This window comes from Nelumbo lutea, chromosome 5, assembly GCF_056320005.1.
Source record: "Nelumbo lutea isolate HS-2025 chromosome 5, American lotus-T2T, whole genome shotgun sequence".
Lineage (NCBI taxonomy): Eukaryota > Viridiplantae > Streptophyta > Magnoliopsida > Proteales > Nelumbonaceae > Nelumbo > Nelumbo lutea.
Window position 1 is genome coordinate 16308066 of NC_142688.1, and position 25439 is coordinate 16333504.

Below are 25439 nucleotides of genomic sequence, written 5' to 3' on the forward strand. Positions count from 1 at the left end.
TGAATGTTTCCCTAGGACCAAAACTAACGAGGTCATGTGATGAACAGACTAATGGAAGGATCACAGCCTTGTACTGCATCACTGCATGTATAAATATTGATATGATGCTTGCCCTCATCATGTTTCCTGGAGATGTTTTCCCAGGCCCAGCTAGTTTTAAGAGCAATATGCTAGCAAAAGAGGACCAAGTATAAAGTGGGATTCCTCCACACTAAAAAAAGGAAAAAAAATTTTTAGGGTATCTTCATAGCCATGTCTAATTATCGCTGCACTAAAACCATGTCCTTGCATTGTGATTCAATGTGCAGGATTTCACAACCCATTCAATTACTTATTAATTATTAATGTTTTCTTTCTCAGCCATCACATCTTGTGTTCTTTGTTTTGTAAACCTCAGAAAGCTTCAATTACTTATAGCTAAACATTACATACGTTACCCTGACTGTTTACGATATTATATTTACAAGCATTATAAGCAAGTGCATGTGTAGCCCTATTCATACTTCCATTTACATGGGCTATTACAGTTATGTCAAAGAGGATAAGAGGTGTAGAATATTATGTTTGATGTTGTGAATTTGCCACTCCATTTCTTTATTGATGTGGCTCATTGTGATACTAGGATTTAGGAAACAATTACTAATATTAAATTGGTCACTTCTTATTTGATCAACAATAAATCACAACTTTATTCAAAAATTAAAAATTATAAACTAAAATTCATTTAAATTATTGGTCCAATTGTCTTCAATTCAGTTTAGAAGAGTAAGCAGTTAATGTTAATCTCAGAATTTAATAATCACCCAAATTGAATTATTCGAATGGGTTGTGATTGAACCTTGTTTTGGTGAAACTCCAAGGTCATAAACAACATCTCTTAAGCGCATGTCATCATATGCATGAGTGACGGTTCTTCTATCTCTAGCAATAATCTAATCATCATGCACGCATTTTTTCAAACACTTCTAAGGTATCAATTCAAATCTGAATTGATCACCAACTGAATTGTGCAAGTTATCTCTAATCTTGCATCAAATTCAGTTCTTCAATAGTAGATCTAATTCCTAGAGTTTTTCTCAAGCACTCTAAAATTCCAAGCTTATATCAATTCGGCCAATCTGAAATTTTGTAGATCTGAATTTTTTTTCAAGCAATTCAGATCTTGCAATCTCAAATCTGAGAATTCATGTATGAGTTTTGAAAGTTTAATTGGCTAAATTGATCTACAATTAACCCCTATTCAAAAAACTTCAAGAATAATTTACACCCGTTCGAATAAATAAAAAGAAAATTGATTGTTGATCTGGAATTTTACAAACTTAATTACATCAATAATGAATGGAAGATGGAGAAAGAAAAAAATTATAACAAGGAAGTTGAATTCGAATCAAAGGAAAATGAAACTAGAATGAAATTATTACAATAGATTTATTAATAAAAAACCCCCAATTTTGAACTCACATTCTCTTCTGGTTAGCTTGACTTAAACTCTTTTAGCCTTTCTTCTTCTTCTCCCTGCGCCTAGCCCTTCTTCTCTTCTCTTCTCTTTAAGGTGTCCGAACTTCTAGGAGTGGGAGAGCCTTGATCTCAAGCAATTAAACACCTCTCTCCCCTTTAAATGCCTCCTTATATAGATTTTTAAGGGAGCTTTTGCCCCTTCTTGAAGCTTCTAGAATGGGGTGTATTATACCCCACTCTTGAACTTTCTAGAGTGTTCTCCTAAGAGCCTTCTAAGAGTTGTCGCTCCTAACTCTTTGTGTTGTTATTTGGGCTGCACTTAGGCTCCCTCTTAACACATGATGGCTACTTTCTAGGCTGCTCTTTTGGGTTGAGAATGGGCCTTCTCTGATGGGCCGAATTTTACTCTTTGCTAGGCTTTCTTTTCTTAAGTTTTTTTCAAGGAATCAACTTGTATTTCTTAGGCCGAAGTGTGCTCTCTTGCTTTTATAACCAGGCTGGGCTGAATTTGGTCTTTTTGAACATTTTTTTCTTACATTTTGCCTTATTTTTCTTAGATAAATTACCCCTAAAATCTTTTCTTAGTATTAAGCTAAATTATGATAAAATTAAATAAAACCAACATAGTAATCCATACAAAACATAAATTATATATTCATTATTTATCTGTATAGATACTATTTATCACGCCTTTTGAGTCATAAAATATAACCACTCTCTTCATTTTCATCTTTAAGTCATGTAGAGCCCACCATTCAGCTTGAAGGTAATTATTAAAGATTTACCATTTATGGCATGTAGAGCCCACCATATTTATGGCATATAACTTTAGGTAACTATTAAAGAATTACCATTTGCCAACATGCCCGTGTCCTATCTATTTTTATTCCATTTCTTTTTCACTCCTACATTTTATTGTATGAAGTGACAGTGCCAACTATTTTGCCCCTGTTTGTGTATCTCATTACCCAAAAGGAAAGTTATTATATAGCATACAGAGAAAAACTACCCCTCCGTCGAATCTGAAAGAATCTTATCAATGATTGTTATATGATATGCGAAAGGGAGGTCTCAGATAGAATATAAACATACCCTCCGAGAAGGCAATTATGCGGCAGACTATCCGGTTAAGGCTGTTAAGAATTTATCTTCTTTTTGTAATTGAAAATTTAGCGTTCATAGAATCATTTTAACATATATGTTATTAAAATAAGGAATGACAAATGCAACCCAAGAGGGGCCATCATCTAACTTCAATATCAAGAGGAATTAAGGATTATGAAGTAGGAACTAAGGGTGTCAATGGACCGCTTTTGGACTGGATCTTGTCCAGTCCAAAATCAATTTGAATGGATTGGACAGACCAATAAGACATATTGGACTGGACTAATCCAGTCCAAAATATTTATTAGATTGCATTGGATCTGGTCTGTTTGCATTAAATTTATATTGGATTGGGTTGAATTAAATCAATATCTGGTCTATTAATATAAGATAAGAATATAAGCATTAATGGATCGAATTTGCGTTGAAACCAATCTAAATTTAAATAAATTTGAATAGATTAAATGATCCAAACATTAAATTGGATTAGTCTAAAATGGCCCAAAATATTCATTGGACTGTATTGAACCTAATCAGTTTGTAATAGACTCACATTGGACTGGATCGGATTGGACCAAATCCAGTCCAATTGACAGGAACTAGCTTTGTTATGTTTGTTTAGCTGATGCGTGAGGGAGACTCTCGTCGAGAGGTTCTTAATTTTGTCACAGTACTACCAAAAAAAGTACTTCATTGTGCATAGTTAAACTACATGTTACGGTGTACATTAGTAATTAATTATTGAATTGCTATTTCTACATAAAAATATAAACGTGCATAATTAATTGCTAAGATGATATTAATATAAATTTGTATCAATAATGGCTATGTAGTCAAAATCTTAAATAATCGATTGCATTTGAATTTAGGGTCCGTATGGTTTGCAAATAGAATGGGAGTCAGAATAAGAATCAGAATTGCCTATTCCCTTGCTTGTTTGGTTCAGATAGTAATCAGAATTAGTCCTATTTATGGGTTATGTTTTGTGCTCTGCCATGAACATTTTACATTACTTAGGCTGCATTTGGAATGATGCAAATGGAGTGTAAATCCTGGTTTAGGGTAAATTAGCATTCTAGTTCATTTTTTCCTGTGTTTGGTAACATTACATTTATGCATTGACAAATGACAAACCAATGTATATTTACATTGATAATAAGATGTAATAGATGTGTTTGGAAACGATGCTAATAAGTGTAAATGCAAATATGTAGAGTGTAAAGTGGTTCATATAAATTGCAAAGTTGGGTTAATTTTGCACTAACAAATTTAATTTCTTACCAAACGAACTTTTATCTATAATGGTTGCAAACATGAATTTTAATAAAGCATATGTTTTTTTTTTTTTTTTTTTTTTTTTTTTTTTATCAAAAGCCCACTTGAATGCAAATTTAATTTATTATTATTATTATTATTATTTTTTGCTTCATGGGGCTACACAACAGGGGGTAGCTCATCCCCTTTTCCTTAACCCCCCACCCCTTGGTGGCAGCGGGATTTGATACCAAGTCTCTACTCCGACGAGTCAGAGAACCTACTAACAAATTTACCTCTTTTTTATTGATGTACTTTTACATCTTATTGTCATTTGTCAATGCATAAATGTAATGTTGCCAAACACATGCAAAAGTGAACCAGAGTGCAAATTTACCCTGAACTAGGATTTAGACTCCATTTGCATCGTTTCCAAATGCAGCCAAAAGTACATCAATAAAAAAGAAGTAAATTTGCATTCAAGTGGGCTTTTGATAAAAAAAAAATCCTTTATTGAAATTCATGTTTACATCTATTACAGCTAAAAGTCTGTTTGGTAAGAAGGTAAGTTTGTCAATGCAAAACTAATCCAACTTTGCAATTTATATGAACCGTTTTACACTTTACATATTTGCATCGTTTCCAAACGCAGCCTTAGGGCTCAGGCTTTAGCCTTTAGGTCAAGTTGATCAAATTTTGCCCAAAGATAAGCCTAAGTCTGACCTATGAATATGTCTAATTAGAATCATATTCCATAAGATATGCACACATAAAGAGAAATAGTTTTTTTTTTTTTTTTTTTTTGGGGGGGGGGGGGGGTTAAGTCACATTTTTTCTCATTTTCAAATGAGGAGGCTGGTGTGATCATTCCCTTCTAATAGGAGAATGCCATTATCATAGGAGGAATGGGAATTGGAGAATCTCATTCCACTCGATTAGGGTATCAGTGGACTGGGTTTGAGTTAGATCCTGTTTGAATCAAAACGAATTTGAATGGGTTGGATGGCCAATAAGACATATTGAATTGAAAAAGTCCAAATTTAATTATTCAAAGAGTAGAGATGTCAATGGACCATGTTTGGTTTGGATACAATCTATATGAACCGTTTTACACTTTACATATTTGCATCGTTTCCAAACGCAGCCTTAGGGCTCAGGCTTTAGCCTTTAGGTCAAGTTGATCAAATTTTGCCCAAAGATAAGCCTAAGTCTGACCTATGAATATGTCTAATTAGAATCATATTCCATAAGATATGCACACATAAAGAGAAATAGTTTTTTTTTTTTTTTTTTGGGGGGGGGGGGTTAAGTCACATTTTTTCTCATTTTCAAATGAGGAGGCTGGTGTGATCATTCCCTTCTAATAGGAGAATGCCATTATCATAGGAGGAATGGGAATTGGAGAATCTCATTCCACTCGATTAGGGTATCAGTGGACTGGGTTTGAGTTAGATCCTGTTTGAATCAAAACGAATTTGAATGGGTTGGATGGCCAATAAGACATATTGAATTGAAAAAGTCCAAATTTAATTATTCAAAGAGTAGAGATGTCAATGGACCATGTTTGGTTTGGATACAATCTAAATTAAAAACTAATTTGAATAGGTTGGATGGTCCAATAAAACATTCAATTGGAAAATATTTATCAGATTAGATTGGAGCTGATTCATCTATAATGAACTGATGTTAGGCCGGATCAAGTTGGACCAATATCTCGTCCTACAATTCCAGACCCCTGTTCCTATGAAGCAAACGGACGCTAAGTGAATTTCGCAACTGTTGTTCGGCTTGTTATGAAAACCTAAATAACTGTTGATCCAATTTAAAAGAGAATAAAACATCAAGTGAAAACAAGATCAGGTTACACATGCCCATTGAAGAATTTCAACCGGACTTAGGCTTGGGTTTAGGCCCGTTGAAAGCTTAACAAATTCCAGATCATTTAGTATTGTAACGGCTAGATTTATGTACAATGTGTATTTAGACATGAGATGAAAAATATTACTTAAGGCCTAACATCCGGGTTAGGTTTCAATATACTGCTTTATTGCTTAATATGGGATTCCGTGCTTCCTTATGTGGAGTAAGGATGCGTGGGCACTGGCACCGTGGAGTTTCGTTGTAGCATGGTAGAAGTACTGCTTCATTAATTGATCATTAAATGTTATTTTGCTCGCTCAACTTAAAAAGGTTTAATTAGGGAAGCTTATTGCCTTGTTCTTTAGTCAAATAAGGTCCTCGAGATTGAAGATATATTGTTGTTGAGAGCAAAGAAATCAATTTTAATGCGGGAATACCAAAGGCTACGTGTCGTCTCCACTTCTCCATTTTCATGAGTTTAGATCCATCGGAACTTCTTTCATTTACAATCTTCAGTTCACACACAGACACCCCTCCAAGCATCTTTAACTTAACACCATGGTTGACCCAATATTATCAGTGGAGACATCATCTAAAACATTAACCAAACAAAGAAGCTTCTCTATCTTTTGCTCCATTGGCATCTTGATCTCTCTCGCCTTCATTTTCGTCTTTCTTGATTACCTCCAGTACTTGCAGTCCCCATTTCATAATTTTCAACAACAGAGAGATGCCCTTAACAGAACTCTGCACTTTAATAGCACTAACGAGGTCCAGACCATGGCCTCCAGGCTCCGAGATTCGGTCGTGTTCCTTCCCCTCAAGGATCTCAGATTTGCGGACACCGCCATGGACGGCCACACCTGGTTTATGAGCTCCCTGAACGATACACAAGACAAGGAGGGCGAAATTGAATACCTATACTTTCCTTCTAAGGCATCAAAGGGCAGACTACTCTGCCTTTCAGGACATGACACAACTGACGGCGGGAAAAACTTGTATGCCTTGGCATGGCCGGATAGTCTTCCAGAAAGGGCGACGCTCATGAAGGGCTTCACCTTCGTCTCCGACAACTACTATGACTACAATAATCTGTGGCACGGGTTGATGGCAATGGTGCCATTCGTCAGGTGGTCCAAGAGGGAGGGTTGGTGCACCCATCCTACAAGGTGGGTTCTGTTCCACAAGGGAGAGCTCAGAACCAAAATGGGTTCGTGGCTTGAGAATGTCATGGAGGCCACTTTTGGTAAGGTCAAGGTGGAAGGGTTCGAAGATGCTGCCGCTGGTGGACCATCTTGCTTTGAGAAGGCTGTCGTGATGAGGCACAGCTGGAGGAAGATGGAGAGAGAGAAGATGGTGGAGGTGTATGATGTATTGAGGTGCAAGGCAAGGACGTTTTGTAACATGAGCCTGCCGCTGCCGGTGAGGAGGAGAGCAGAGGGGGTTAACAAAGTACCGATTATTGGGTTGACGATGTTGCTGAGGAGGGGATCGAGGTCCTTTAGGAATGAATCGGCTGTCGTTGGTATCTTCAAAAGGGAGTGTTTAAAGATGGATGGTTGCTGCAGGTTAAAGGTCGCTCATTCCGATGACCTCAGCTTCTGTGACCAGGTCAGTAGCAATTAATTAATACTTCCCTGGCATCTTTTCTTCTTTCTTCCTTGCAAATTGCAATTGCTTGATTTCTTTCTAGCTTGCTAGCTAGTCTGTGATATCTGGGGGGGCCGGAGGGATGATTAATTGATCAATATAATTCAGGTGAGGTTGATGGGTACAACAGATATACTTGTGTCCCCGCACGGGGCGCAGTTAAGCAACATGTTCCTGATGGAGAGGAACAGCAGCGTGATGGAGTTCTTCCCAAAAGGATGGTTAAAACTAGCAGGTGTAGGACAGTATGTGTTCCACTGGATGGCCAGTTGGTCGGGGATGAGACATGAGGGTGCATGGTGGGATCCCAACGCCTCCGGCGATGAATGCCCATACCACGATGATGATCATCACCGTTGCTTCGGCATCTACAAGGATGGCAAGATCGGGCACAACGAAACCTTTTTCGCTCTGTGGGCTAGGGACGTGCTCAACAAGGTGAAGTTGAACAAGATGAATGAAGCCAGAGCCACAGCCAGCCTCCCATCTATGAAAGAATCCACGGATCAATTAATATTGTTGCCTAATTGCACCAGCACCAAAACGGGGTGATTTTTCCCTCTTCCCAATCTACGTATGCCTCTCTTCTCTTCCATTTCACAAACTATCCGTACGTCTTCATCTTCCACATACACCAACATCACCTGCATGGACTTCTCTGAGATTTGGCCTCGATCCCTTTTCAACCAATAACACCCTTCTGATTCTTCTCAGCTCCATCTCTTTGAAGCCTCCAGCAACTCTAATCATAAGTCAATTTTGTTAATCTCTCTTTCTTTGATACCAAAAGATGAAAAAAAAAAAATCCATGAATCTTGGTTTCCTGTTCTATTTCTTTTTTTCAAAATTTGAGTTATCTTCTATAGGTGAAGTTGATAGAGTATAGAAAGATGGGTGCATCACAACAAATTTATCGATATTTCCACTTGATCCAAAGCTTGATGGTTTCAAAGGAGAATTTGTGGCTTTTGCTGCTTTACTAATCTGATATTTTAGTAGAATTATCGGAGAAAAAATTTGTAAGAGTCCAACTTCTATGTTGATGGAACTGTAATTAAGTAGCTCCTTTGAGGGTCACATGACTTACTTAACGTCACTGCTCATGGTCTGGATTCACCTGAATCTGATAATTTAAATCGAGATTATCCAAAATGAGAGCCCATTCTATCAAAAAACTTTGTTACGTTCATCTAAAAAAAATATGGATCATCTTTAAATATTATTAGAAGCCAGTAAACAAGAATAGACATTAATTGGACATAGCAAACCCTGTATCAACCTCATATTCCATCAAAGTTTTTCAACCGGTCAGGTTTGGCGCGCTCTGTTAAAGAATAAAAGCCTATTCGGGAACCTCATGTAGCAGCTTAAGCTTTTAGGTTTTTGGATGATTGTCTGAGAGGCTAAGGGAGTGTTATGTAGTGTGGATGAGAAATTGGTGGGTGCGGACTCATCCATACCATACCCTATGGCATGGACTAGTCCACACCACACCACAGTCCATAGTTGTTTTGAATAAGGCTGCAACTTGAGCCGGGTTGACACAAATTCAACCCAAAAATTGGGTTGGGTTGATGCTCAAGATAGGGTTAGAGTTGAAATTTATGAATCCGATTTTACTTAGGATTGGGTTAGGGTTAAACCCTCGGGTAACCCGGCCCAGCCCGAACTCAACTCTATAGCCCCCACCAATTATATATATATATATATATATATATATATATATATATATATATATATATATATATATATATATATTGATTTGTTTATATGCATGATAATTGTATAGCCCCCACAACATACTATCATTTATTTCTTTTAAGATACTCACTTCACATAATCCTAATTAGAAATACTAAAACCTTAATAACATATTTTTATGATTTTGAATATTTTATTCTTTATCTCCTCTCTATTGTTTTACCACCCATTGCTTACTACTCGTAAAAGATCTATTATAAGTCATAACTCATAATAAACTATAGTCATTTCAAACACTTTTTTTTTCTGAATTTTGTACTTAAAGAACCAATAAAAACATCAACAAACAAATACTAACAAAAAACATATGATTAATATATGTAGTGAATGTTGAGTTAAGATATGAGATTAAGAAGTTCTACAAGACTACAAGGGATGGGAAGAAAGTTGACTTGGGGTTGAGTTAGGGTTGAAGGAATTTAGTTAGGGTTAGGGTTAGGGTTGGGCTAAGGTTGGCCTCAACCCGACCTAACCTAGCTCGACTTGCAGCCCTAGTTCTGAACTGTGGACAAATTGTTTGGACTGGACCAGTCTACACTTATAGTGGCATTTTGTAGGCATGGTGTGGACCAGTTCATACCACACTTTTTTATTCAATGTATCTCATATACATTTACGAATGATCTACACCAACATTTTAAAAAATGACATGGAAATGGAACCGTTCTGACCATCGGTTTCCAAGTCGACGGTCCAATTCGAATAGACAACCCATTCTGACAAACAAATTAAAAAAATAAAAAAAAATTATTAAAAATAAAAAATGATAAAAAACCTATTGAACGGGTGGATGGTTTGACCTCTAAGGCCAATGGGTTGTTGAGTATTTCAACGGTTTTTGGCCAAAAACCGGGTTTGGGGTAAAATAGGAACGCTTGCCTAGATAGTCTAGGGTTGAACAACCCGACCGTCTAGGTCAACGGCATTTCACAAACCTTGATTTACACAGTTAATTATATATATCTAATTTTTGCATTTTATATGATAAATATATTGAAAAATGCATTGGTGAATTAATATTAACCAATAAATATTAATTTTTTATAAAAACAATAGTAAAATAATTAAAAATTTTAAAAATATATTTTAAAATTTAAAAATATAATTTTATTGATAAAAAAATAATTAATAATTAAATAAAATAATTAATATTTTATTAACAAAAATATTAAAATGTAAAACAAACAATAACGTAGCTTTCAGAGAACGTATGAAATAAAATATCAAAAATCAAGTGTGAATGGTCTCTAACCACAAGATTTTATCGTACATGAGTTATCTACAACCGAATGCGACCAAATGATCTACACGATTCCAAACACCGCTACTGAACAACTAAATTAAATAGAAATTAATGATGGATCCAACCCAATCCTATATAGGGTTACAGCAGTCGATTCCAATCCATCCCGCCCTGTGAAATTCAGAACATTACCCCTATATTTAGTGAAATAATCAAGTAAGAGAGATTTACACAACACTATCAAAAACAACATTACAACACCCATAACAATAGCAATATGGAAAAGGAAGAAAGATATGTCTTACTGGTGTCAACAGGTCAGTCGGTCAGGTTCCCTTTTTTTTTCTTGATAAACAGGTTCCCTCAACTTGAAAATATGATTGTTCATCCCCAAAATAGGGTTGGGTTACGATTAGGTTTGGGTTGATCATTTAATCCGGCCGCAGATTTATACGATATATATGTATGTATATATGATATAATATATTAGTATGAAATATTCAATTTTATAATTATGATCATAAAAGTAAATTAAGCCCTGGTGCAGGACAGGCAGGCCTCAAAGTGTTAATGCCTTGTAAAAACCTTCATCCCCAGTCAACGCAGGTTTTACAGTTAATCGGATTCATTAACAGTCCTAAATCCATCTCTATCGACCCCACCCCTTTATGAAATAATAGACCCTATGTTTATGAATTTAGATCAGGCTGGTCGGTTGGACTGTTGACCCAAACCTATATCTTATTTGGTCATATCTTAAAAAAACCAGAATAGATAGAAAATCGCCCAAAACAGGCTAATTGACCAATTTGAACCATTGGCAATTACTTCAAAAATCAAACAACTCGCCATCTGTCCACTATATTCAAATATTTTATTATTTGTATAATATATTATTTATAGTATTTTTTTAACTTGTAGAATATATGTATATTTCATGTCATCATGATTTGATATTCAGTTTAATTGGCTACTTGGTTATGAACCTCTTTCCTGTGAATTTTTTTCTTTTTTAGTTCTATGTCTAATTTAGGTGGCGTTCGGTAGTGTAAATATTGTGGACAAGAATGGTCCTCTTCACGGTAAGATATGATGTTTTGCTACGTGTGGATAGTCCCCATCTACAAAATAGTGTGGATAGGGATGAGGCACACCCCAATTGATCGTCCATAGTATTTTCCCGTAGATGGTCCATAATATGGTGTAGATAGTTTGTGGGAAAGTTTCAATATAATGCACATGTGTTGCACTGGTCCAACTACCTTCATTTTATTTAATCTTTTTATCATTTTTAAATTTTTAAAATTTATCAATAAAATAATAATTTTTAATATTAATTCTAGCAAAAGTCCGACGGTTCTCCTTCTCAACTATTTTCATTATTTAAATATTAATTTTTAATATCTTTATTAAGAAAATAATATTTAAAATATTTTTATTTTTTAATATTTAAAATAATATTTTTTTAATTATTTTAAAAATACAATTGTTGTCTACATATTAATGCCTTTTTTTCAATTTATTGACCATATAAAATGCAAAAATTAGAGATTTATGACCGACTCTATAAATCTCCCATAATTTCTCATCCACACCTATAAAATGCAAAAATTTGAGATTTAGGATTGTGTGGACCGGACCGACTCTGTAGATCTCCCATAATTCTGAATCTTGAGATCAATGGTTTGGTAATCAATGGTGAAAACAGATTTCTCTGCTAGTTTGAAAAATTCCATCCTTCTACAAGTTTTTTCTGTTGCTACAAACCAACTCACTGGTCCTATTCCCTCCTCGATAGGTGATCTCCTCAACTCAGCTTTCTCTGCTAGTAATGGGTGAAAATCACCTTCAAGGAAATATACCAAAAGAGATTGGGAATCTACATGGTCTCATAATGTTGTCTATATAATCGAATTCCTTAACCAGGAACATTCCTTGAATGTTTGAAAACCGTTATTTTTGTTGTAGCCATTTCACCTGACTTTAATGGAAAAGACAATGAACATTATAAAAAAAAAAAAGGTAGTTTTGACATTTAAGAAACTTTAAACAATGAAAAAATTTTCAAACAGAAGGAGGTCTAAGTTTAGAGGGGCCTTTGTGGCAAGAAAAAATATAGGGGGGACTTTGTCATTGGCCCCATACTACAAGGGGGTCTTGTTAATTTACCCAAAAATAAATTGAAAAAGATTTTCATTCAGTTATTTTACTTTTTTTAATTGCCAAACTATTCTTTCCTCACTTATTTTGAATAATTTATGATTTGATTAATTTTTGGGCCATTTACTAAACACCCCCTATAGCTTCATGAATACCTTATAGTTTGTGTTTGACTAAAACATATCTTATAACTTGCAATCAATTTACTTAATTGACTTTCCATTATATTAAAGTTGAAAATGACAGTATTAACACTAGCACCCATTCAAATAAATTTAACCAAACTCAACTACAAACAAAGAATCCATTTTTTCCCTAGTAAAACATGGACAACCACTCTATTTTTCTTAAGTTGGTCAATTTTGTTTTCTATACAAAAAAGTGTTAAGGGTACTTTTGGAATAAAAAACATGCATCCATACCCTTGAACATTTTCCACTTAGTTTAGGGGTAATTTTGAATAAACAACCATGGGTACATCTCCTTAAACATTTCCCACCTAGCTTAGGTGATCATGTTGCTATTTTCATATGGCAAAACAAATAGTTCTTAATGAAAGGTTGATTAAGTAAATAGGTTACAAATTATAAGAGATGTGCTAGTAAAATGCAAACTATAGGATAAGTTTAAGTAAATCTGTGAAACTATAAGGGGTTTTCTACTAAATGACCCTTAATTTTCTAAACATAACATTAAAGTCCTCCCAGTTGTTCCAATAGATCCTAGCAAATTTTTTGTTAGGTTCAATATTCAAATGAAAATGGTAGAGGTTTCGTTGTAGTGGATATAAATTTGGTTTTATTTGGTTTCTCTTAATTTATTAAAGAAAGGAGTAGATAATTTTTATATTTTAAGATGAAAAGAGACATTCATAATAGTGAAATTAGTGAAATGAATTAAGAATTAGAAAAGAACTTTTATATACCAATGAAATGGTTTTTTTGTTATGTTTAGTTGGTTTCATTTGGAGAAATGGAAGTATTTTCGTTCAATTAGGGTTTAAGAGAAAAGTGAAGGAAAAGAAAATAAGGAAAATTTTGGTAATTTGACGTATTCTGTCATCTAACTTAGAGGTGAGGGGGTTTTTGTTGCAAATTGAAAAGTAGGGGGGTTTTGTTGCACATAAAAGTTCAGGAGCTATTTTGTCACTCCATCCCATAGCAGGAGGGGCATTTGTAATTTAGCCAAAAAAACCTAGCGGTGGTGCCAAGGAGGCTACGAACCAAGGAAAGAGACCAGATTTCTTTGCCCGTTTTAAGTTTAGCGGGGAAACCTCCACATTTAGCAGAGAGGCATGGGAAACGAAGAGAAGAAACCCAGATTTCTCTGCCTTCATGGTTTCAGAACAAGCGCCGAAATTCTCAGAAAACAGGTCGGAAAATGGCCGGAATCTGTGCTCGAGAAGATGGATCTCGTATTCGTCGACGCTCCTTTCCCTGCCGAAGGAAAATCCGATGTGGAGGGGATTTTCGACCCTCCGTATTTCGAATGGTTTCAATTCGACAAGGTTAGATTTGTTATTCTGAATTCAATTCGCTCTGCAACGTCATGGATTCAGTTACAATTTCTGTTTCACTTTCCATTGTTTGTGTTTAGGAATTTGTGCAGTACAGGAACTTACAGGAGTGCCTTCAATACATCGAGGATTATATGATCAAGCACGGACCATTCGATGGCCTACTAGGTTTTTCCCAGGTATTCCGCATATTGATTCATCGCCAAAAGTTTTATTCCATATATAATTTTTTTTTTCTTTTTCCATTGGTGTCGATTCTAACGTTGTCGTTGTTTGTTGTTCTTGTTCACGAACATTATAGGGAGCAATTCTCTCGGCTGGTTTACCGGGTCTGCAAGCGAAGGTAACGCCTCCGCAAATTCAAAGTCTATGCTTTTTTTTTTCCTGGATCTAAATAAAAACAGTGGTTGGAAAATAAAATCTTAATTATTTACTGGGATTTGTTATCGGATTAAAGACCTGACTTATTGATGGCAGGGATTGGCTCTAACGAAGGTCCCCAAGATTAAATTTCTGATAATAATTGGAGGGGCAAAATTTCAGTCGCCAACAGTGGCGGAGAATGCATATTCGTTGCCCATCGAGTGTCCTTCTCTTCACTTTTTAGGTAGGTACTTTTCGCCTTTAGTCCATCGGGCTCAGAGATCCTGGAATCACGTGCTCCCTATGTTTTCAACCCTTGGATTGGAACCCTGGTGGTTGGTTCTAATTTACATGACCATTGTGATGATTGACAAGTGGTCTCTGAACCTTTAGGAAACACGTTTCTCTGTGTGGCTAGAAACTTTTATACGTGTTTCTACTTTTCAGTTTCCCCTCACAAATACAATAAACACGTGTGAGAACTGAAAACGAATATTTTTTTTTATTTCAACACCGACATTGATGTCGAACCGGAAAGTTGTTCCATTTCCGGCTTGACGATTCAACCGGAAGATCACCTCCTGGTGACTGGTGTAACGATGACAACGTCGGAACCCGTGGCCGTGATCCATTCACATTCAGACTGTTCACCAGACCGGCCGTCAATGGGGATGTGATTTGAGATAGTCCGGAGACGGGCCCCTAATTTAATCAGTCAGTCAGTTTTATAAAAAATTGTCAAGGAATATTTTTACGAGTGTTTCAGATTTCGTCTTGTATACCGTTGCTATTAATTTTAAGCATGGTTGCCTCTGCTTTCACTGTAAAAGGGGCAGGAATATTTTCAATCTGTAAGCTACTCAAGCTGAGTTCATGGCTGCACACTAAGCGAGTCCCTTTGAACTTAGTTGTCGGCAACATAACTGGTGTCCAAACAAGTTGAGAGGAGTCATCAGTTGAAACTTTAGAAAATTTCTGCCGATTAATAATGAAAAATTTAGACTGAGATTGGCATCTCCAACAAAAAAGAATATTTAAACTGTTGCATTTATATGGCATCTGCAGTAAACAAGTTTACATGAAATGAAACATATTTCAGGTGAGACAGATTTTCTGAGACCACATGGGACTAAACTCTTGGAATCATTCGTCAACCCTTTCATAGTTCATCATCCCAAGGGGCATACCGTCCCAAGACTTGGTAATTGAACATCTTCTTTTATTTTTAATTTTCCCCCTTTCTCTGGATAATTTTCTTTATTGCAAATGGGTTGCTTTTTTATTATTCTCATTTTTTCTTTGTCTTTTGTTTCCAATTTTTTCCAGATGAAAAGAGTCTAAATGTTATGCTTGATTTCCTCGAGAAGATCCAAAAGACAATGTCTTGCAACGGAACTGCTGATGACAAGGAGGAAAATGCCAAACCAGCAAATGGATGTCTATGGAAATGCCAAGACTTCCCAAAAAGTTAGTAAAGATGTGGCATATGAGCCAGAAGACAAAGCATATATTTATTCTGCTTTTTTTTCTCCGACTGGATTTATCATTTATCTCTATGGGGATGGGATTCCCTATGTCAATTATGACATTATGCAAGTAAATGACAACCATGATTTTCGGTTACCCCATTAAAGTGGAAACCTTCTTTGTCAAGGGTTGGACATGAGAGGGAAAAAGCAAGTGAAACTGAACCTGTTTTTTTCTATTCAAAAGTGAGAATATATTAGGAATCGGTGTAAAGCAAGAATGGTGTAAAATTTTTTAGAGGCTCGATTTTATAAATTTGTTATATTATTTATTTTTTATAAAATATATATAAGATGAAAATAATTAAAAAAATATTTATATTTTTTGTTTTTTCTTTATTTAATATGATATATTTTATTTTTTAAATAATTTATTAATTTTTAAAGAAAACAATTCGGATCAAATCAGATCCAATGATCTGATAGGATTCGAACAGATCGAGTCATATCAGATCCGATCGAATTTTTGGATCAGATTGGATTCAAATAATCCATGATTCAAATTTGATCTGATCCGTTTGTATCTCAAACTTAAACCTCCCTTCAGATTACTCATAAATACTAAAAAATCTAGGGGTGCAACCAAGGTTCAAAAAATTGATACAATATGTTCGCATATCGTATCATATCTTTTGTGTTTTGGGATTTCACCCTTTAAAAAAAAAAAAACCTTTTTAATTCTCCAAAAACCAAAGTTTGAAGAAAAACTAAAAAAAGGTTAATTTCGTGTGTATCTAAAAACTTTGAACCATGGGTGCAAATCAGGCGGATTGGTCACGTTTGAAAGAATTTGTATTTATATTTGGCTATGATGTCAGAAAGAAAATGACTAATTTGATGGTTTTCATCAAAATTCATGAAATGGTTTGATTGATCCAAGTTTTTTTAATGCCCCATCTTTCCGATATTCATCAAAATTTTATTGAATTTTATAAATAGAATTAACTGAAAACAAGTATAAATTTCATTTACAAAATATACATGTACATATTTTATATATATGCACATGCATACTTTATAAATAAAATACATATATATTCTTTTCGGGCAGGCTCGTGTTGGGTTGGGCCTGAACTGGGCTGGGCCAGTCTTGGGTCAGGCTTAAATTACCTGAGGCATCAATTCAAATATAACTCAAATTTAGCTCAGGCCTCAGTTTTCTAGTCCAAGCCCGACCTGCAGTCCAAAAACTTAGACCAATCTATGCGAAAACTTGGCATGGATCAGGTCAGGGTCGGGTTGGAACCGCCCAAGTTGCGCACCCCTACACAAACCTCCCCTTTTATTTGAAAAAGGAGCATGTGTTCCGTTCTCAGATTACATCACCGGGTAAAGACCTCCCAACCCTAAATAATATGTCACCTCCATTTATATGTGACTGAATTTTTTTCAGAAACTCAGTTTAGTCCCTTTTCTTTAACTTCATCAGAACTAAAAATTGTTCACAGTCACTGCTACAACTCCGGGTTCGTCAAAACTCAAAAGCCCTCGCACAAGCCAAATGCAGTGGAGCAATAATTGAGTTTCATGACCTTCTAGAATGGGTAAGAGTAGAGGTGTAAATCGCAAACCGTGCTGTGGCTCAGCCCAATAGTCCACGGGCCGTGACAGGTTTGGGGTTTCAAGTTAGTGGGTCGGGCTAATACGGCTCACTCTATTGTACCATGCTGCCCATAGCCTGTGGGTTGGCATGGCCCGGCCCACACACATATTTTTTCAAATTTTTAAATAAATAATTTTAATCCGATCCACGACCCAGCCCAGACCAAAACTCAATCCACGGACCGGCCTGGCCCAGCATGACCCCCTGCAGGTTCAAGCCGTGGGCCGTATCAGACTAACCCCCCAAAATATTCTAAAAGAGGGAGGTATGGCTTGGCTTGCACTTTCCATGGGCTGCTGTGGGCGTGTCATACTAACCCAGCATGACCTGTTTTACACCTCTAGCTAAGAGAATAAATCCGTGGCCCTTTCCATCTCCATGATCTTATACATCATTAACTCATTTTCGGTTTTAATAATGCCTTATATCTTATCCTACTTCTACTGCAAATTTTTTGTGTACACACCATTTTTTGGTGTGGGAGTGAAAATAAAATATGGGCAAAAACTGTGATTTGGCCCTCCTTTTGACAATTGCACCGGTATAGGCTGCAACTAGGGCTATCAATGGATCAGATATTGGTCTAATTCAGTCTGATCCACTATGAATCTCTTACAGATGGATCAGGTCCAATTCAATAAATATTTAGGACCATTTTGGATTGATCCAGTTCAATGTTTGGATCGTCCAAACTATTAAAATTGGCTGTAATTTAGATTGGGTCCAACTCAGACCTGGTCCATTAAAACCCTTACTCTTATCTTATATCTATGGACAGGATATTGTTTCAATCCGACCCCACCTGCTATTTATCCATTACAAATGGATCAGGTCCAATCCTATCTAATAAATACTTTATACCATTAAGTTTGGATCAGTCCAATTTAATGTCTTATTAGTTTTTTTATTCAATTCAAATTGATTTTAAATGGTATATTTTTTTCTTTTCACTTTTTTTTTTTCTCAAAAGGACTTGTGTCTAATCAGGAGTTGTAAATCATGCTGTTCCGGGCCCGGCCTGTCACTGTAGGACGTGGACCATGCTGCATCCCGTAAACAATTGTACACATCAATTATACATATATATAATTTTATTAGTCAATTCTATTTCAATTATATTGTAATTTTTTTTTAATTCCATTTTATTATTTCATATATAAATAATTGTATACATCAAAATTCACACAAAATAAAATAAGTTTTTTTTTTCAATTCTTTGTTTATTTTGTAAATTTATTTTAAAATTTTCATTAATTTTTTTTGAATTTTTATAAAAATGCCTCTCATTGCCTGGACCCACGGCCTGGACTAGCCCAAGGCTGAGCCCGCAGCATGGCATGGCCCAGCATGGGCTTTCCATGGTTCGTGCCTGGCCTAACCTCTAAAATCATGCCGTGCTGACTCAGCAGGGCCCAATTTATACCTCTAGCCTAATCTAAACTATATTGGTAGAAGGGTATATAATCAGCTTATAAGCTTATCCAACCCCTTACGCTCCTTGGGCCAAAACCCAAAAGATAAATTCATATACTAAGAAAAAATAAATCTGATTCAAATATTCCCCAATTTCTCCAACCCCTGCTTTGTGGCTTTGTGGCTTTCTCACGGTGAGAACTCCATTGTATCTACTGGAGTTGAGTGAAGCTACTACAGAAGTGAGAGATGGAGAGCTTGCGACTCACCGTATGAAGTGGTTAGACACCTCAATTTGTTTTTGTTTTAGAAAACAGAATTTTGTTGGTTTCAAAAAGTATGCCTTGTTTTTTAAAACAAAACAAACTTGTTTTGACATCTGAAAACAAAAACAAAGTTCACGAACATGTTTTTGTTTTATTGCTGAATGACAATTTTGAAAACAAATGAAAACAAAACCAATCATAATGTCGAACACCCCTTCCCCTTTAATAGAGAGTGTCCTGATAACTACCGAAATTATTATGACCTTCAGTGTAGAATTTGATTTCAATTCTAAACAGAGGTTTCTAATTTCTATATATACCATGGATCTTACTGACTATGGAGGTCTCTTCCTTTACTGGAAGTGGTGATGATTACCTCCGATGGTACGTGTTGTGACTAATCCACGGCGATTGTTCATTCAGGCTATGGTGGAGAAGGTGGAGGCTCTGGATGCAGACGTGTGAATCCATTTTTTCTGGTCAATAGGTGGGAATATCTAGTGATTGATTGTCTGTAGGGGTGGCAACGAGTCGAGATTTTTATGAGCTATTCAAATTCGGTTTGGCTCGGTTTCAGTCAAGCTTGAGTCCAATCCATTGGCTTGATTAATAAACGAACCGAGCTTGAGCCTATTAGAGCTCAGCTTGTGAGGCTCGCGAGCCGGTTCAAATATATATATAATAAAATTATAGAAAATAATATATATATAATAAAAATTTTATAATTATTAATTTTTAAATATAAAATAATTTTTTTATATATAATTTTGATTTTTATAAAATATTTTTATGATAAAATATATAATAAATATTTTATAAAATATATACTGAGCCGAGCCGAGCCAAACTCGAACTTATGAACTTTTGACTCGAGTCAATCTCGAGCTCGAGCCTTGTAGAATAGTCTCGAACCGAGCTCAAGCCTGGTACTGTTCAGCTCGGCTCAGCTCAAATCCACCCCTAATTGTCTGTCATTGAATTGATGAATAAAGAATGATATTTGGCACTGCAACGGTGCTAAGATTTCATTATGATGCTCAGGCTTTTGCTATGACCGTTAGTAATCTTGTTTTCTCGTTTATTAGGCCTAATTGTGTGTAATATTGTAACTCATAGTTTCGTTGTTTTTTATTTTATCTTCTAAGTGTTAGGGAATGGTTTGGAGATCCATAACCCAAAATAATAATAAAAGAATAAGAACCTTCTAATAAAACCGGATCAGATAGGGAATCGTTCTGGAACTGGTTCCTGAGTCAAATGATCTGATTATTCGGTTTGAATGGATGATGTGTTCTAACAAAAAATTAAATAAAAAAAAAAAACAAAAAAGAAAAACCAAAAAGCATTGTCTAGGTCGACTGTTCAACATTTGAAATGCCCGGGTCAATGATTCGCTGATGATTTTAGCCAAAGAAACAACTTCGAAGTAAAACAGAAGCAATCGGCTTTTGAAAACACTGCTTCTAACACAACAACATTTAGCTTGCAGTGGTATAATAATCTTTTTGAGGTGTCCATTGGGCATAACGTTCAATACTTTTATGTAATATGGGAGGTTTTAAAGAGTGGGGAGGTTTAAATATTTATCAGCAAATTCAAATAGTCTCTTACTATGTTAGATAATTCCAAGCCCGGCCCACATATGAATTAAGGTGGGGCTGGGTCCGACTTGGGCTACCCTATCTTTGTTTGGCCATTGTTTCTTTTTAATTTGTTGGAATTTCTTTGGTCGCTATATATTTTCTTTAATTTGATTTTCTTTTAGTCTTTCTTATTTCTTCCCTTTAACAATCTTATTTGGGCCACATGGTGTTGGTACATGGTAGTACCCTCGTTGGTGAAACTACGTTACAAACTGGACTCATAAGTATATCTATATCTTATATATATGTATATATATATATACTCACACGGCAGGATCAAAGTAAAAATGGGCCTAAAGCCCATCAAGATGGCCTGGCCCAACGCAATCCCCGATCACTTAACTTGGCTATAAGCGTAGTGAAATGCATTGTCCACCAAGGAAGATGAAACAAATATGTGAGCAAAGGTTCTTTTCGGTGGTGGTTGTAGTCATGCTATTGACGACCAGACCATGATGAGTTTTAAGTTCAACAGTAGGAATTCCACCAGGCAGCTGCTACATGTGGCTAAACAAAATTTCGTACCAATGAAGGCGAATGAGGATATACAGAGTAAGTAATCCTTGGTGCTCAGCTCTGTGGTTTCAGGTTAGTATGTTATGTATGAGCTTTATAGAGACTTATAAATGGCACGATGTTTGGCATGAGGCATTTTATTGGCCAAAAACAGAAATTGGCCTAGTCTCAGCCAACCCACCTTAGATAATCAGGAATCAGGAATGGACCTAATTCGTGCCAGACAACAATAAACTGGCCAATGGCATGCAGGTCCTGCTCGACGAAGCCCTTGTTAAAATTGTTACCCATCAAAACTCCAATCTTCCATGCACATGCAGGTTCTGTTCAAGTAAAACAACTTTACGAGTGTTTCTTGAAAGTTCCTTCAAAGTAAAATTACTTTCTTTAATTAATTTGAGAAGCCTGCTCGTCATTGTCATCCACCAAGTCTTGTCTCAATTATGTAAGGATGATGCCTATTTTGTTATTACAATATCATAAGAATGGGCAAACATTTTAGTGCCACCTACTTATCCATTTAAAATTGCATTTGGCGTAAGGATTTATTTGCTTTCCTATAAACAAACTGGTGGCATTCCATAAATCTCTCAAGTCTGAAAAGACCTTTGAAAACGTTTAGCTGCTTTGGTGGATATCGATTAAGTTGTTTGGTAATCTAAATGTTGTGACATTTGATAAGGTTGTGTTTTACAAATTTACCCCTCCATTGTTATTTAAATAATAATAGATCATAATAACTTAATTATTATAATATTTTATAACATATTATTAATAATATGTTTTCAAATAACTTAATCATAAAATGACATTATAATAAAATAAGAGGTTGTCTTCAACCTCTCGACACTTGAAACATTGGTGCTTAAACATTGATGCTAAGGTTGGAGGCAGAGGTTGAAATAGAGCAGAGAGCCACCTGTTGGGAAGAAACTAAGTTTATCCACAAACTATTTCTCTCCCAAAAATAAAAACTTGTAATATTCAGCTATCACAATTACAAACAAGATATCAACAAAAACAATCATAAGCCAAACAAACAGAGACACACACGATATTTAATGTGGAAAATCCTTCCAATGTGAAGGGTAAAAACCACGGGGTCAAGGAAACCCAATCAAAAATCTCCACTAATAACTTGAGGTATCAATTACAGCAATTCAAACACCACAATATGCTCACAAACTTAGAGCAAATACAGATTCTCAAACATACAAACGAGAATACTAAAAGCGGTGAAAATAACAGTCAGAAAAACTCACAAACGCGGCTACTGTTCAGGCCACAACATGGAGACTTTCACTACTCCAAATCAGATCTCCACCGTTCCGATCGTAGGTCTGTGAGTTTCGAACAATCCCACCAAATTTCAGCCAAATCGAACCACAAATGACCCTTGATCAGAATAATTGATGAAGACTGCCGCGAAATGTTTTCTTTTCCCGAATAACTACGAGTTGCTTCTGTTCGACCTCAAATAACCGGCGATTTAGAGCTCCGACCAAAGATCTGACCGTTCAGAATGAAGAAAAATGAGTTACCCACTTACTGTCTAAATTTCTGCTCGATCGGACGGTGGTTCAGAAAGTTTCGGCCATTTGATGAATCCTGCGCACTGAAAAATTTGCACAGTATTTCGATTTCTCTTTTCCTCTCTATTCAACACGCCGCCGACAAAAGAAAATCTAACCCTAGTTTTTTTTTTTTTTTTTTTTTTTTTTTGAAAAATAACAGTTGACTGAAGGAGAATGAACTATAATATGGGTCAATATCCCATAATGGGCTGGGCCCAACACCACCGTCTATGATTTTCGTTGCTAGTTGCATGCCCATAAGCCTTCATCTTCAATCTAATATACGTTTTTGCTTGCCAGTCACTGGTCCAATCGTCGGAAGCCCATCATCTTCAGTCTGATCTGCGTTTTTGAATGCCAGTCGTCGATCGCCAGTCACTCGAAGCTCATCGTTTTCCATCTAATCTATGATTTTAGCATCTAGTCGCCGGTCGCCGGTCATTGGAAGCCCATCATCTTTAGTCTAATCTGCATTTTTTGTTTGCTAATTGCCGGTGGCTAGTCATCAAAATCTCACCGTCTTTAGTTTAATATGCAATTTTGGTTAGCAGTCGCTGGTCGCCAGTCATTGGAAGCTCTTCGTCTCTAGTCTAATCTATGATTTTTGTTGGTGACTTTTCTCTAATTTTTTAATGATTCGAAAACGAAAATGATGAATAGTTGGGTTTTTTTTTGGGTGTGACAAAGGGCATGGATGGAAAACCATTTTCGTTTGCTACTTAAACAGCTAGAAGGAAATTTCAGTGTTTCGAGCTGCTACACCAAATGAGTACGGATTCGGTGGACCCTTTGGTTCACAGGGCGCGTGAACCCTCCAATAGGAGGGTTGCACGTCGTCTCTTCGTCTCTCCTCTATCTATTCTGTGATTCTAATTAACGCTCAATTCGTCGTTTTTCTTATCAGCGCGGTTCAATCGGGTAGTAAAAAATGAAATCAATGGAAAGGAATAAAGCCAATCTTTACCCTTTTGTTTGAACTCTCTATCTCCTCCATTTTCGCCCAAGTCCTAGCTCAAAAACACAAGACCACCGGCGGCGTCCACATTGTTTCACCGAGCTCCGACAGCTTACTCTCAGCCGGTGACAAGGAAATAACCTCCGGTTAGCTTCTTCGCCTTCTCCTTTTCCTAGAAATCTGCTTTTCATCTCAAATATTATTTTCTTCCTTTCTACAGACCATCGGCAGTGGTTTCACTGTTCCACCGAACTCCCTCATATTATGGCAAGGTAATTCAAGCTTCGATTCATAATACCTATACAACCACCCAAAGATAGCACTTCTAAACACTGTATCTGTGCAGAAGCCAAGCACAATATGCCATCGTCACTAATGCAACACCTAAACAGCCCCAAGTCTACTAAACATGGGCAGTGCTTTGATCTCATCTTCAAGCTTAAGTCGCTCAATCTTTCACACCCATCTAATATCAAACATCAAAGCTTCTAACCAACTATGCTCAATCTTTTCACGCTCACCAAGCTCTGTACTATGTTTGTGTTGATCAACTTCGTCCCACAAGGGTAAGATGCTTAACCTGAATGCATGCACGCCCTATCCATGCCAAGAATAAGTCTTCAATCCTATGACATTTCTTCAGCCCTAAAGAATGCAAACAAGGATATTTTGAAAGCCAATTTGTTTGCAAGTTTGAAATGCCATCTGCTATTCCCCAACATCTTACCAATGATAATGTCTTCAACGTTGCAGTGCAATTTACGAACACTTGAACTAAACCATTCTAGGTAATAAAACGGCATTCCTCCAGTACCGATTACCAAACTCTCGAGCAGCGAAGTCAACTTGCTCTTTCGGATTCTCATCGATTAAACTGCTGCACTTTTGGACTGATATCTGTGTCAATTACTGATCATAAACCCATTATCACCAATTTTTATGGAGTTTGCTTTATTTAATAATTAATAAATTGGACTAAAATGACAAAGAAAAGAGATTCAAATTCTTGTGCATTCTAACCAAGCTAAATCCCGCCACTTGAGTGAAGCCTGAAATGTTGTCAAGAATAATGCAACTAAAAGGGAAAGTTTGAGTTTCTTCCTTTCCATTGATTTCGTATTTTATCGCCCAGTTGAACCACGCTGACAAGGAAAAGGACAAATTGAATATTACATAAATTAATGGAATAGAGGAGAACTGAAGAGGCGACGTGCAACCCTCCTATTGGAGGATTCACGCACCCTATAAACCAAAGGATCCACCGAATCTAGACTCCTACTAAATGACCCTGGCCGAAGAACCCAAAAGCAAAAAATTCGGCGTTCGGAGCTCCATTCAACGCTATCAAACGCCACCTTAGAACATAGCACCATGTATTTATTAATTTAATTTTCTAACTCATCTATACATGTAACATATGCATTCTATACTCTATAGGTATGCTACCTACAAGGAATTTGTTTGCAAATAATCAATCCCCCGATGCTGAAGTACTCTGGATATCAATGAGGCGAGCATTTACAGATGGGCGTCATGGTCATTGGAGCATGTTTTAAATTATGAATTTGCATTGA

At 36.2% G+C, this 25439-nt stretch overlaps 2 protein-coding genes across 2 annotated transcripts; both read left to right on the forward strand.

Moving 5' to 3' along the window:
- Positions 1-6357: 6357 nt before the first annotated feature.
- Positions 6358-8083, forward strand: LOC148850611 (uncharacterized). The gene is made up of 2 exons (XM_088942874.1): positions 6358-7287; positions 7435-8083. Exons 1-2 carry the CDS (start codon positions 6457-6459, stop codon positions 7876-7878), a joined length of 1275 nt encoding a protein of 424 aa, XP_088799000.1. The 5' UTR covers positions 6358-6456; the 3' UTR covers positions 7879-8083.
- A 5576-nt stretch (positions 8084-13659) lies between these two features.
- LOC148850612 (dihydrofolate reductase) lies at positions 13660-16002 on the forward strand. Its single transcript, XM_088944283.1, has 6 exons — positions 13660-13997; positions 14087-14185; positions 14308-14349; positions 14484-14613; positions 15469-15570; positions 15696-16002. The coding sequence occupies exons 1-6, from the start codon at positions 13785-13787 to the stop codon at positions 15839-15841; spliced, it is 732 nt and encodes a 243-aa protein (XP_088800409.1). The 5' UTR covers positions 13660-13784; the 3' UTR covers positions 15842-16002.
- The last annotated feature ends 9437 nt before the right edge of the window (positions 16003-25439 follow it).